Raw genomic sequence first — 14,784 nt, 5'->3', positions numbered from 1 at the left:
TCTGTTTTGTTTGTTTGTGTGTGTGTGTGTGTGTTGCTCTATCTCTGTGTTTGTGTGTCTATTGTGCGCTTTGTACACTGGTAGAGAGACTAATTTGCCGACTCTGCCTACTGCGCCGTGATGCGTAACCAGGAGGCATTTAAGGAGACCTCGCCGTAGAGACATGGGCCTAGAGCACAATGAGGAGAGAGAGATGTTGCAAGTGTGCAATCTCCTGCCTGCCTGTGTGTTTGCGTGTGTTACCTCCTGTTCGGCCATCCAGGGCAGTGGTGGCCTATCCACTGAGCAAAAGCACCGTCCCCACACACACTACTCCCCGGGCACCTGTCATGGCTGCCCACTGCTCACCAACGTATGGCTTCTTGTGGAACACGGTCCACTGTTCTGTGTAAGGATTTTGAATGGAGAGAGGGGTGGAATTAGATCATTTTAATCTTTTACTACTCCTGTTTGCAAATGTGGTGATGTGATGAACATCATCGTATGTGTGATTATTAATCATCAGTTAACATCTCATGATCGTAACAGCCTTAGCAACAGCAAAGAGTATCTGTACAACTTGATCATAAAAAAACACCAAGAGGCTTGAGCTCGTATTGCCATGGAAACAGGGCTTGGGACCATATTGTAAATTTGACCAATGAAGCTGGACGATCCAGCCCAGATGATAAATTGGGTTCAGGAGACTGTTTCTCTCCTCTGGATGAATAGAGCACATGCGCCCTGCCTGTGGGATGCCAAGGTGCGTGGAGGTAGCTGATTCATTTCCACCCGTCCACCAAGGATGGGGGGAGGAACGGGGTTCAAACAAGGCCAGCAGAGGTGAGACCGCCTCCTCCCTCCTGCCCCGCCCATCCTCCTCAATGCAGAGGGACTCTGTCCACCTTAAGAGAAGCAACAGCAAGCCAGTAAAATGCAGGCCTCACTACACTCTGCGTCTAATGCAGACACTTTACGGGGCCACTTCCTTAACCACCACCCCACTGTAGGTCAGTAATCAGAAGGTTGTCGATTCAAATCCCGAGCCACCAAGGTGCCACTGAGCAAAGCACCGTCCCCACACACTGCTCCCCGGGCGCCTGTCATTGCTGCCCACTGCTCACCAAGGGTGATGGTTAAAAGCAGAGGACACATTTCGTTGTCACCGTGTGCTGTGCTGCAGTGTTTCACAATCACTACTTTCTGGCTCCTTTTGCTGAAGCTCTCCAAAAATAGTAGAATTGCATTGATGGTTCTTTTTATTTTTATTGTTTTAAATAAATACAATTCTGTAACCTTTCATATGCCACCTTTGAAAAAAAATTAACTTTCTTAAAATAAAGAAATACCAACATCTGGAAAGCTTATTATAATGCCAAGGGAAACACGAGAACCGTCAATTCTTCTGAACTTCCCGCCTTTAGTCCTTCAGGAGCACGACTCATCTTCTGCTTATCCATGTGACACTTTATCCATCTCCACGGAAACTTCCACGACTCCCATGGAGCTGCATGCCAATTTGCCTTTAAAATGTCACGTAATCCATTTAGCTTCATAATGAAATAGCTGCAGTTCAGCCCACATGCTCATTGACACATGCCTGTCACCTCCACTGGATGGCGCTGTTGCACTGTTAATGGGACGCCACCCATGACCCATTTCCAACGAACGCGCCAAAAGGAGCCAGCGTGTAAATACTGGCTAACGGCTCCTCAAGTCCTCAATCTCAGAGAGAACAACAGACATGAACAACGACACGTCACAATGAACCAAATCAACTTCACACCAAACATAGACAGAAGCAGCAGTCGTCATCTTCTGAACACTGAGCACATGGTCTCTGGCAAGCTTTATTCTACTTGGATATAAAAGACTGTCTGTACGTGCCGGAGCTGAATCTGCTATAGAACCGCGTCCGGATAATCAAGCAAACATGGGCGAACAAGCATTGCCATGTCGCATGATCAGGAGGCCGCTGCCAAAATGGCTGGACGCGCGTCCGCGTTGGGACCAACGGGGCGGAGCCGAGGGGAGAGGGCTGAGGTCCACAGGGGCGAGGAGCTTTGCCGGAGGGAGTGGAGAGTGGAAGCTTCCCCCCGCCGCCCGTTGGCGGAAACTAATCCGATCGGCGCGGAGGCGTGCCACTCAACCGATGCCCAAAGGGCCTGGACACAGCGACTCTCCCTGCCGCCATCTGCCTCGCCCGCCTTTACGCAGTGCCAGAGGCTGAGCTCCATGGGTGAAAAGCAAAACGGCTGCTTTTTATTTGAAGAATTTACTTCCGCAGCGTAGACAATCAGTCTCAGAAGGTATATTTGGTAAAAGAGTCTACCGTTCCTCCCCAGAACACAGCGGGAACGCGGAAGCATCTTCCCGCCACCGAAGAGCCATGAGGACGTCTCCCCTGCCATCACACAGCTGCCAGGATTCCCTCTCGGATGCGGAGCACTTCGCTTTTCCTCATCTCAGGTCCCTTGAGGCATACGCGATGGCGTTCTCAGCGTTGTGAATTTTTTAACAGAGCTCTAAAGTAGCCCTGAACTGGCTGCTGGTGCACAAGATTCCTTTTCGAGTCTGTCCATGTCCTGTTCACATTCTGCAGCCCCATTTCATGTTTTTTCTATTTACTGTTGATTTAGGGAAAACAGAATCCCACTAGAATAAGGAGTCTTCTTAGGATCCATTCTAACCCCCTCAGTAGTGGAATGAACTTCCCCTCGAGGTCGGAACAGCTCAGTCACTGAGCACCTTCAAACGGCAGCTCAACACCTTCCTCTTTAAAGAATATTTAGATGAACTTGTAACCCTCTTATTGTCAAACTTGTGTACAGAACCTACAACAGAGTGAATAAAAAGATTGTATTCATAGTCGGGGGTCCTAGTGAACCGGAATTGATCTCTTCATCGATGGTAACTTGAAAGCACGTTGTAAGTCGCTCTGGATAAGGGCGTCTGCCAAATGGCACAAATGTAATCTTCAGGGATATCGTCTCTCTCTGGAGACACTCGGGGTTAAATTTCTTGCTCAGGGGGCAAGAAATTTGTTGAACCTGCGGCTTTGAAGTCCTCTGGTTCACAAGTGCGTGTGTTAGCCACTAAGCTACTATTGAGTTGATTATAAATACATTTTGTATGCATTTTTCAGTGTTACTGTAACGGTATTTAACTTTTTTTATATATATATATATATATATATATATATATATATATATATATATATATATATATATATATGGAAAAAAGTTAAATACTTTGTTTTATGTCATTTATATATAATTTTTTTATGCATCATATCTGCCAATTTAAAAAACACTGCAACAAGAAAAATGGCAGTGTGCCATTATGTTAATTTGAATGCTAATGCGAACCCACGATCACAATTTTAATGTGAACATACACTCACCCATTTTTTTTGGTGGTAATACCATGGTGCTCTCATTCCAAGTGGGGCGCCTAATGAATCAACAGTGCGAAAACATCACCCAGGAGAAAGGAGAGCATTGAATATGCTGGGAGTAACAAAAGACAGCGGCACAAAGGGTCAGTGCTCAGAAAAAAGATGGTTTTCTCAGTCCATTTAATGCTACTAGAATCTGAAGAAAAAAAAATGTCAGTTCACCCCAAACAACCTCAACAGCAGTAATTCTGCAGAGGAACAACTGGCTTTGGAATACCCATTAGTTACAGTGGGTATTACCTACTGGTACAACATGTGTCTCGGTTGTGGAAAACATCCACAGGACATGTTGCACATTCCTTTTTCCCCGTTTGCAGTTTTTTACTAAATTTATTGTCTCTTATACACAGCGTTAATGAACATTTTCCAGAACCAACACATTTTATGGTGGTTGACTGGAGCTGAGTTGCATGGCTCCTACAGTTTATCCTGAGTGATTTGTCTGAGATGTTCCTCAAACGGGTTGTGAGGTACACTTTAACAGGGAGAATTTCATCAGGAAATTCCACAAATGATGTGTGGCATGGAGTGTGAGGAAAGGCTTCGGGTAACCCCGTGGCATCACATGTTGTTAAAATCTGTGCAACTCTGGGTATGGATATCTCATAGTTCTCCATCACTCTGGGAGAGTAAAAATGATTTTGCAGCTAAAGGTTTTTAGAGACTCGGTACATTGGAGGTTAATCCTGGATTGAATTTTCTGCTCTCCCAAATTACCTCCGGATGTAGGGCCCTAATTTCAAAGCGCTATGTCCTAAGCAGTAGACATACAACCGTAGTGGGAGTGGGCGTGTTAATGGCAAGCTGGCATTGCGAGGTTGGTGAAAGTATGAGAAAGCTGATAGACTGTCAGACTGCTTTAATGATCTGTAATGATTGTGATTCATCAAGTGTTTGGGATGAAAATAATGTATCACAATGGTGGAGTAAGCAACAAAAATGAAATTGGATTCCCTCACAGTGCATTGAAATGAATTGTGACAAATGTCGTTTGCACTTTTTTTGTTATATTGGTATTGGTGAACTTGAGCTTGCTTATATGTTTTGATTTAAGACTGAGATGGGGTGACATACATGAAAGTTATGTTTTAGCAAAATGAACCAAAGAATATAACACTGATAATCTCATGAAAATGGCACCTGGCAATGGGTGGGATGTAGCAAGTCCACACTTTGTCCTTGTTTGTATGTGTCAGAAGCAGAAAAAATATCTACAGATATAAAAAGGCTACAGATCTGAGCAAATCATGAAATTTCACTGCTGGGTCATAGCATTTCCAAAACTACAACTCTTGAGGGATGTTCCCTGTCTGGACCTACCAAAAGCGGTTCAATGAAGGAAAACTTTGGATAAAAGTGTCTGCTAAATAAAGTAAAGTAAAACGTGAGTGGAGGCAGTGTGATGCTTTGGGTAAAGTTCTGCTGGGAAACCGTCTTGTCAGATGGCTTGATGTCAGATACCTTCAGATAAATTCAGAGGACTATCGGAATCCTTTACCAATCAGTGTTGATTTTGCAGCAAAAAGGGTTGAATACATGTTCTACAGGATGAGGATGGTAGTAGTCTAGTGGGTAACACATTCACCAGATGGCCACGAAGTCACAGGTTCAAACCCCACTTACTACGATTGTGTCCCTGAACCAGACACTTAACCCTGAGTGCTTCCAGGGGGACTGTCCTTGTAGATGTCACATGATTCCATCCACGTGACCGGGAGCAACACGGAGATGAGGTAACGTGACTCCCATAAATTGGCAAGATGGCCACTGCCAGCTTCTCAGTGATCGATTGGCCTTTGTCAACTCGACTCGGCTCTTCTTCACCTCAGTCAAAGTAAGACTTATCCTGTTTTGTCTCCTCTTCTATCAACTTTGCCCCATTGTCCTGTCCTTTCCCGAATCTTGGGGAAATTTACCTTCCTCCTTGCGTCCTATCGGGCATTTCTTCCAACATGCGCTCACGTTCTGGTTCCGCGCTGGTATGAATCGATTCACAATCATTTTAGAATTAATAAACAAAATCCAAATGGCTTCACATTGAACACTGAACTGCATTGAACTGTTGGTGTGAAAAGTTTCTGAAAAAATGTGTTTTAAAAAAATGTAATGAAGTCACAAACCAAAATATGGCAATTTTCGTTATCGTGTCTAAGCCCCCAGCGAGTGTACAACCCAATCCAGACTCACCGACCCGGAAGGAGATCGAATCCGGCATGCCGGTGAGTATAAAAGACCCTGCAAACACATTGCTGTAAGTCTTATACCAAACCGAACACCCTCTTGACGACCGCTCGACACAGACCAATGCTTCTTATCTGCTCTTGTTCGCCACCGATGACCTTTGACCTTCACTCCCCTCACAATACTGCTTCTAATGCACCAAGTCCTCCTGGCACCATTTCCATTTGACTCTCCAGCCTCTGGCCCCCCACACACACCGCTCCACGGGAGAGCACGGATTCACTCCCGCAGTGGAGACGACGTGCAGTGTCTGAACGCTCATGTGATCCACCCACGCCAACGTGTAACCTGCGTCCCAAACGCCCTGGCAGTCCAACGAACCATGAGCTCATACCAGACATACTCATACCACTGTGTTAAATCGACAGTTTGCAGCTGGTCAAAAGAACATGAAGTTAATGCACAGAGCAACTTTTTAAATGTCACAACATATACCTATATAACAAACCTATATACCTATTTATACCTGTATATACCTATATAACATACCTATATACCTATTTATACCTATATATACCTATATAACATGCTTAAATATACCTGTTTTCTGTATGTTTTTTACAAAGCTTCACGTGTTTCATATCTCACGTCATCATAGGGAGGATTGTTCATGATCTGATAGTAGTTGGAAACTAATCACACCCTTGAAGAACCACAGGTGAGACCATTCTGGAATGGGACTGGTTTGAATTTAGAAATGTGAATGCCAGAGGATGCTCCGTGGAGTGGTTGGGAGGAATCAGAACATAGGCTAACATTCAAAAGCTGAGGCTTATGTAGAAATGATCTGTTTCTTGGAAATTATAACGGGTATTAAAAGCTGCGTTACCCTGCACCTCCTCAGTATATTTAAGGACTTTGTCTTGTTTGTGTCTCTGCTGTTCGTTTCATGTGCCTCTATTTGAGCCAGTGCTTGTAAAACCTGTGCTTGTAAATCCTTTTGTTGAAACTTGTGCTTGGATCCCTCTGTTCTCTGTCATGTGACAATATCATTGATCTTTAGTGCTGAAAACAGTTGTACAGATTAAAGAATGAATAAAACTGGCCAAATTACAGTACAGTACAGCAGTTGTGGGTTCGACTACATCATTATTTCAAACTTTGACAATTATTCTTTTTGTTTTAAAAACCATTTTATGTTTTCATGGAAAAAAAATATATTTCAGAATGACCCTAAACTTTTGCACATTAGTGTATATTTTTTGTACATATTGTTGCATATATATTCTACAGTTTTTCATCCAGTTTAAATGGACAAGAGAGAACAATTTACATTTGTAACCCATTATATTTTTTTGTAAATGTATTGTTCATGTGTCCATTAGTTCCAAGCGGTGTAACCTTAAATTCGAATACATTTGAATAGAAGTGAATGGAGCCCAGCCTCAACCTGTGGATTTCAACAAAGCCTCTCTCTCCGACATCTGCAAATGTACAGTGGTACAAAATAGACTGGTCTCATAGCAGCATCATCCCCATAGCAACATGGGATGCAGGTGCCAGGCTGAAGTGGTCTAGAGAGGGATCAGGCATCACACTTTATACTTTTGTAAAATTCACACAAAGCCTGCACCATACGCAGAACCCAACCGAAATACAAATAAAGAATTTCTTATCACATTCTTAACACAATGATTTGGCAGTAGTTATTCTTTTTAGTAAGCGATTATTAAAAATAATTTATATAAGCAATATGTTTAACATAATCAACACTATGAATATGGCAGTGTATTAAATAAACTACAGGCAACTATAAACAACACCCTGTTCCCATATCTAAACCCAGGCAAAAGACTCCAAAGCATCATGGCCAGGACTAAGAGACTCAGAAGGAGTTTCTATCCTCAGGCTATTAGGATGCTGAACCAGCACATGCCACCACACGTCACATCTCGACCATCTTATTTGTCAATCTCATTATAACAGTATAATAGAATATATCTCTCTATTATGATCTAGAGTGGCTTTTGTCTGTTATCTAATTTAGGAGAATGCATTTTCTGTGTTTATCGGTAATACAGCAGTTTGATATCCCAGCCAACATGGTTCATGCTGTAAATAGATAAATTGATACGTTTTTTATATTAATCTCGTGACCCACTCTACACCAAAACAAGATCGCATGTTAGTAATTGAATCTGTTCCCTTTCCCATGTTCCTTTTAAATGCACTTAGGTTTGATGATAGCTATGCACAAAAATAAACAGTGCATCTAGAAAGTATTTAAAGTGCATCACTTTTCCCATACTTTGTTATGTCCTAATTCCAAAATGGATTAAATTCATTTTACCCCCAAACCTCTTCACATAACACCCCGTAATGACAATGTGGCAAAAGTTTGCTTGAGGTTTTGGGTAATTTTTTAAAATAAAAAAACTGCAAAAGCACATACACATAAGTATTTACTGCCTTTACTGTCATTTTCTATCTCCTGTTTCCCCTGATCCCCGTGAGATGTTTCTGCAGCTTAATTGGAGTCCACCAGTGGAACAGACAGTTGATTGGACCTGATTTGGAAAGACACATGCCTGTCAATATAAGGTCCCACAGTTGATAAGCATGAAGTCAAAGGAATTCCCTGTAGACCTCCAAGATTGTCTTGAGGCACAAATCTGGGGAAGGTTACAGTATTTTTTCTGCTGCTTTGAAGGTTCCGATGAGCACAGTGGCCTGCTGTTGCCATCTGTGGAAGAAGTTTAAAACCACCAGGAATCTTCCTCGAGCTGGCTGGCCACATAAACTGAGTGATCAGGAGAGAAGGGCCTTGGTCAGGAAGGTGGCACAAGAACCTGATGGTCACCCTTTCTGTACTCTAGAGTTTCTCTGTGGACAGAGGAGAATCTTTGAGAAGGACAAGCAATCTCTGCAGAAATCCGCCAATCAGACCTGTATGGTAGAGTGGCCAGACGAAAGCCGCTCCTTAATGAAAGGCACATGAACTTTGCCAAAAGGCACCTGGACCAAAGCACTTCTCATCACCAGGCCAATACCATCCCTACAGTGAAGAATGGTGGTGGCAGCATCATGCTGTGGGGATGTTTTTCAGCTGCAGGAGCTGGGAGGCTAGTCAGGTCAGTGGAAAGATGACTGCAGCAATGTACAGAGACGTTGTGGATGAAAACCTGCTCCAGAGAGCTCTTGAACTCAGACTGGGGTGGCTTGAATCCGCTTGAACATCTCTGAAGAGATCTTAAAATAAGTAAAGTAAAGTGAAGTGATTGTCACTTGTGATACACAGCAGCAAAGCACACGGTGCACGCAGTGAAATTTGACCTCTGCATTTAACCCATCACCATTGGTGAGCAGTGGGCAGCCATGTTGTTTGTAGAATTCTGAAGGAAAAAAGGCATTTGTTCATTTTGAAATGAATTTGTAACATTTTTAAATGTGGAAATGTGTGTCGCTGTCTTATTTCACAAGCAAAAGAGAAATAAAAAGTAAATAAGTAAATAGCCGTCGCAGTGAAGGTTTTTAAATCGTGAGAGTACGCTTCCTGATGTGTAACTATCAGCTTTGTGAGATTCGGAGGGGGGAGAAGGGGGAAGAATGTTGGCACCGGAACGATAATACCAATTATTATCATGAAAGGTCATCAGATGAAAATGAAATGTCATTGCTCGAGAACCCTGCTACCCTTTAAGCCCTGTTCTGAATCTTTGCTCTGTTTCTTTCTCTCTCTCTTGTGTCTGTGTGTGTGTGTGTCTGATCCAATAGAATAATATGCTTGTATTTTTCCTGCTTTTATGCAGTTGACTTGTCTATTATGTACAATTTTTATGTGCAAATACACGTCAGAAGCTTCTGCTGTAGCTGATTATAGATGTTGCTGGATGTTTTCAGTCTGAAAAAAAAATGTTCTCTTTTATGTTTTCGGTAGGTCAAGACGATGTGTCCATCTACAGGAGGATGCCCCCAATCTCCACAAATAACTGTGGATTGGTTGAAATGGGATAAACGAATTAAATGGAGCAAACAAGCGGCAATGACGCAGCACTTGTGGCCTGTGTGGCCTGGGCTCGCATTCCTGCCCACAGCGCCGCATGCACAGGTCCTTCAGCGTCCCAGTTTTACTCCTTCAACTCATCTTGTTATGTTTTATAGCAGGGGTCACCTGATACCCATTACTTAACCCCACTTTCCTTCCCCCATCCTTACCATGCCTAAAAAAGCTTCTTCTTGAGCTTCTTCTTCTTATTTGGTGGCAAGGACCGGTGAACATTAAACTCCCGAACATTCCCACAACACAGCATAATGCTGCTGAAAATGTATATATGTAAAGCCATGGCCAGTCTAGATCAGGAACTTGCATTTCTGTACAGGGCAGGCTAATAATCCCGATCCTGGAGTGGCATATTTCCAGTTTAGACGGTCAGTGCATTTAATAATGGGTGCGATGGGTTAGAAACGCTGCCTGGAGTTGGGAAATTTATTTAAAAAAAAAAAAAAAACACACACACACACACACACACACACACACACAGTACAGGCCAATGTGTTTTCTTTATTTTCATGACCATTTACGTTGGTAGATTCTCACTGAAGGCATCAAAACTATGAATGAACACATGTGGAGTTATGGACTTAAAAAAAGTGGAGACCTGACCTCCACAGTCACCGGACCTGAACCCAGTCCAGATGGTTTGGGGTGAGCTGGAACGCAGAGTGAAGAACTAAACACCTCTGAAGAACTAAACACCTCCAGACTGTTTGAGAACATTTTTGTTACATTTACATTTACGGCATGTGACAGTCCCCCCTGGAGAAATTTTAGGGTTAAGTGTCTTAACACAGTGGACACAATGGTAGTAAGTGGGATTTGAACCTGTGACTCTGTAGTCTTCTGGTTCATAGGCAAGTGTGTTACCCACAAGGCTACTACCAGCCCCTGGTTGTCACCTGAATACCATTTCAGGTGACGACCTCTTGAAGCTCATCGAGAGAATGCCAAGAGTGTGCAAAGCAGTAATCGCAGCAAAGAAACTAGAATATAAAACATGTTTTCAGTTATTTCACCTGTTTTGTTAAGTACATAACTCCACATGTGTTCATTCATAGTTTTGATGCCTTCAGTGAGAATCTATCAACGTAAATGGTCATGAAAATAAAGAAAATACATTGAATGAGAAGGTGTGACCAAACTTTTGACCTGTACTGTATATAGAAATAAAATCAATCTTCCTTGAGGGCTGGTGAAATGGTTATTCACGTGGCCTCACACTTCCAACGTTGTGGGTTTGAATCCCAGCTCAGGGGATGGAGTTTGCATGCTGCCCCGTTTTGGCTCACCGGTTTCCTCCCGCCATTAAAAGGCATGCACAGGTGAACTGGCGACTCTGAATTGTCCGTAGGCGTGAGTAAATGGTATGTGCGTGTGGCCTGCGGTGGGCTAGTGCCCCACCCTGGGTGAGTCCCTGCCCTGCACCCAGTGCCGTGTCATCTAACCCCCTTGAATTAGATACTGTATACATTTATATTATATATATACGTGAAATACGTGAACTGGCTTCTAACAATGTTTGGCCAAAGAAGAGAAACATGTGCGCACAGAGCATTTTGAACCAGGTGTGTATAACATGCGTTCAAGTGCAGCAAAACACAAACTGTTGCACAAAAATATTCCTTTGAAATGGGTTTTCATTTTGCACTGGTCCAACTGCCTGTGGCTCAGAATTATTATGATTTTTTTTGCAATGTTCCTCAGCAGAACCTCTGGGTTTTGTGTGAAGACGTGAAGACACCCCTGTGTAGCCTGGCAAGCAGGGCCGGGAATAAGGGAAGTGTGAGTTTATGCATCTCGGACTGCTCCTTCAGAGAAGGGGGAGGGAACACACACGCACACACACACACACACACACACACACACACACACACACACACACACACACACACACACACACACACACAGTGCACAGTGTTAATGCAGCAGTGAGATTAAAGGCCTACTCTGCAAGTTGATAAAGCAGAGGACTGAATACATTAAATCAAGCAGCGAGGACAGGCACCATGTGCGATCCAGTCACATTGCCTGCTGTTCTGTGCCTCTGTGTGTGTGTGTGTGTGTGTGTGTGTGTCTGCTTGCACATTTAAAAAGGACATCACTTAGCATTGCTCTGAATCAGCTGATAAGGCAACTGGGAGAGGTCCACAAAATGTATCACTATTGTTATTTTTAACTCTTCAAGCTCCAAAATGTTAAAAGGTGATATTATTTCATTCATGTTTTCTCGATCATTAGTCAAAATCTAGCCGGGAGACTAGGCAATCTGTTGGTTCTGAACAGAGAAGGGGGAAAAAAATTGGATTTCGTACCATCAGACGTAACAAATGTAATTAGTCCAGAATGGCAAGGGATGACGCAAATCAGCAGGCCTGACAGGAGCGGCGGTCATGTGGGACATGCAATTTTTGCAGAAATATTCAGGGTGGAGCAAAACCATCATCTGGATACGTTGCCATAAATGTATTCAGTAATGTATTCCATTACAGTGCACGGAAATCTAAGGTATTCAGAATACTTTTAGAATAGAACAAACAATGCACTTCTGAAATGAGTGTGTAAAAGTGCCGTGCTGTATCATTATTTGTTTGTTTTTGGCTGTTTTGGTAACTGTTTACATATCAGCATAAATATCGGTGAAACAAAAATGAATCATCAATTGAATATTGTTAATTATCAACTGTCATGTGCATTTGAATGTGTGACGTGGATTATCTGTACCCTGATGACTTTAAGTGCTTCCAGAAATAACAGACAACGATTCGACATAAAACTCGCCATAATCGACTCTTACTTGTGTTTTAGGTACATGAATGATTACTGGTGAAAAAATGAACTTTATCAATTATGCCAGAGTTTTGAGCACACGAATGGTCGTACTATGGCGTAACTTCAGTACATGGTTAGGTGGCCATTCATAAACAGACAATGTTTTACGTTAAATTAGAGTGGCCAAGTGACTTTCGTACGCCTTTCGTACGGCTGGTCACTGCACATTTCAGGTAACAATGTTAAAGCCATTTTACCGATTATTCCCTACAGTAGCATCAATACACAACAACAACAACAAAAAAAAAATCCAGGACTTCCTGGCTAATACCGAAATATCAACATTAATAAGATATCAACATGTATCACATTTAAAGAGCAAAGGCATTTTTTAAAAATATCGCACTATACTTAAATTGTTATTATTATTATTATTATTATTATACAGCGAATTATTGTAAATGCTGCCTTGTAAAACGTGACGTGGAGTGAACATTCTGGTCCCATCGTACCCGTCATGCATGCCCACGAAGGCTACACGTCCGTCCCACACCCACCCAGGCCTTCTGCGGCAGAATAAAAGAGCAGCAGGCGGAAGTCATTCTACAGTGTTTATTTTTTTAAAAAAATACTCGCTCGACAAAATAGACGCCATTTACAAGCCAACGTTTGGCAAACGTTGGGGCAGCGTTGTCCCGGAACCAATCCCCGGGTCGTCCAGCGTTTAAAATAACATCAGTCCAGGTTCTCTGGTGCTGAAACCTTTTAAAAACCGAACTTCACAAGCAACGCTGGAGAGCCGAGAATTAGGAGGCAACGCGAACACACACACACACACACACACACACACACACACATCCACTCAAACAGAAATAATATTAACAAAAATAATAATAATAAAAAAAAAAAAAGAAGAAACACGAACAATGCGTCGATGGACCGGTAGGTTTGGCTCTTGGTCTCATTAAAATGAGCAAATTCCAAATAATAATAATAGTAATAATAAAACAGGGCAACACAAGCACAACACATATCATGCGTGTTTGTATTACCGTTTAAACCATATTATATATTTATAGCCTCTCTCTCTATATATATATATATATTCTATACATTTTTTAACTGAGAGTTATTTCACGGAACTTTTGAAACTAAAATAGAATGTGCAATGATTTATATATATGTATATATATGTAGCAGCTTTCATGACAACAACTTGTTTTTGGTGTTAGACGTGGACCACCACCGTCCTCGAACTGTCCAGGGCGCTTCGGTACCGCTCCAGCCAGCTCCTGAGCTCGGAGATCCGATAGCCCTCCGGACCCCTGCCCCCCTGATACACGACCTTCTCGTCCTTCACGATGTACAGCCGCTCGAAGTACGCGCCGTACGCGGCGTTCGACGGGTTCTCCATGCCGTCCACCACCACCGCGCTCTCGGGCGCCTCCAGGCGCATCAGCCGCGCCGCCTCCAGCCGGTCCTCCAGGCAGCGGTGCGTGGGGATCTGGTAGGGCGCGTCCGTGCTCACCCAGCCGTCGGACGGGTGCGCCTCCTCGATGTACACCAGCAGCGAGTCGGCGATGTCCGCGTACTGGCTGGCGACGCGCTGGAACGCCGACAGGCGCGTCATGAAGGGCGGTCAGGAGCAGCTCCCGAAGTTCAGGATCAGGGGTCTCCTGCCCCGCGCGTAGTCCAGGATGCGCGCCCGCTTGGGTTCGTGCAGGACCACCACCTCGGTGTTGGGCGCCGCGGAGCCGACGTGCGCCGTCTTGAACAGGTCCAGCCGCTGGCCGTACCACACGGCGCGCAGCGACGCCGGCGTGAACATCCGGTTGGAGTCGGACACGCAGACCGGCGGGTCGTCGGGGCTCGGCTCGCGCTCCCTCATCCTCAGCAGCACCTTCCTCCGGACGCAGAGGAAGTCGAGGAGCCACAGCGTGAGCGCCGCCAGCAGGAAGCGCGGCAGCAGGAGCAGGCACACGGCGGCGTGCTTCAGCGCCCCGGACACCGACTGGACACCTGCGGATCGCCGCATCTCCGGCCGCCTCTGCCCATCCCCCCCGCACGCTTTTTTTTTTTATAGAGGACGGTGATGGGAAGGCAGCACTCCTCCCTCCCTCCCTCCCTCCCTCTCTCTCTCCCTCCTCACATGGCGGGATTTACCTCCCGCCAACTCTCCTGCGAGAGAGAGAGACGTTTGACACGTCACAGGGACCAGCTCATTGGCTACTGCGGAAATAAAAAGCAAACATTAATATACGACAAAAGAACTGAATATAATGATAAGAAATGGAACGAATGGGAATCCGTTGGCCATTTTCTCTTTAACATTATCATATTT

General features: G+C 44.0%; 1 protein-coding gene across 1 annotated transcript; it reads right to left on the bottom strand.

Annotated features, from left to right (window-relative positions):
• Nucleotides 1-13,040: 13,040 nt before the first annotated feature.
• LOC114763404 (thyroxine 5-deiodinase-like) lies at nucleotides 13,041-14,497 on the bottom strand. The gene has a single exon (XM_028953071.1). It carries the CDS (start codon nucleotides 14,476-14,478, stop codon nucleotides 13,672-13,674), a length of 807 nt encoding a protein of 268 aa, XP_028808904.1. The 5' UTR covers nucleotides 14,479-14,497; the 3' UTR covers nucleotides 13,041-13,671.
• Nucleotides 14,498-14,784: the final 287 nt, after the last annotated feature.

Source organism: Denticeps clupeoides, chromosome 14, assembly GCF_900700375.1.
Source record: "Denticeps clupeoides chromosome 14, fDenClu1.1, whole genome shotgun sequence".
In the NCBI taxonomy this organism is placed as follows: Eukaryota; Metazoa; Chordata; class Actinopteri; order Clupeiformes; family Denticipitidae; genus Denticeps; species Denticeps clupeoides.
Note: the sequence above shows the minus strand (reverse complement) of the source record. Positions and strands in the feature narration are given on the sequence as shown.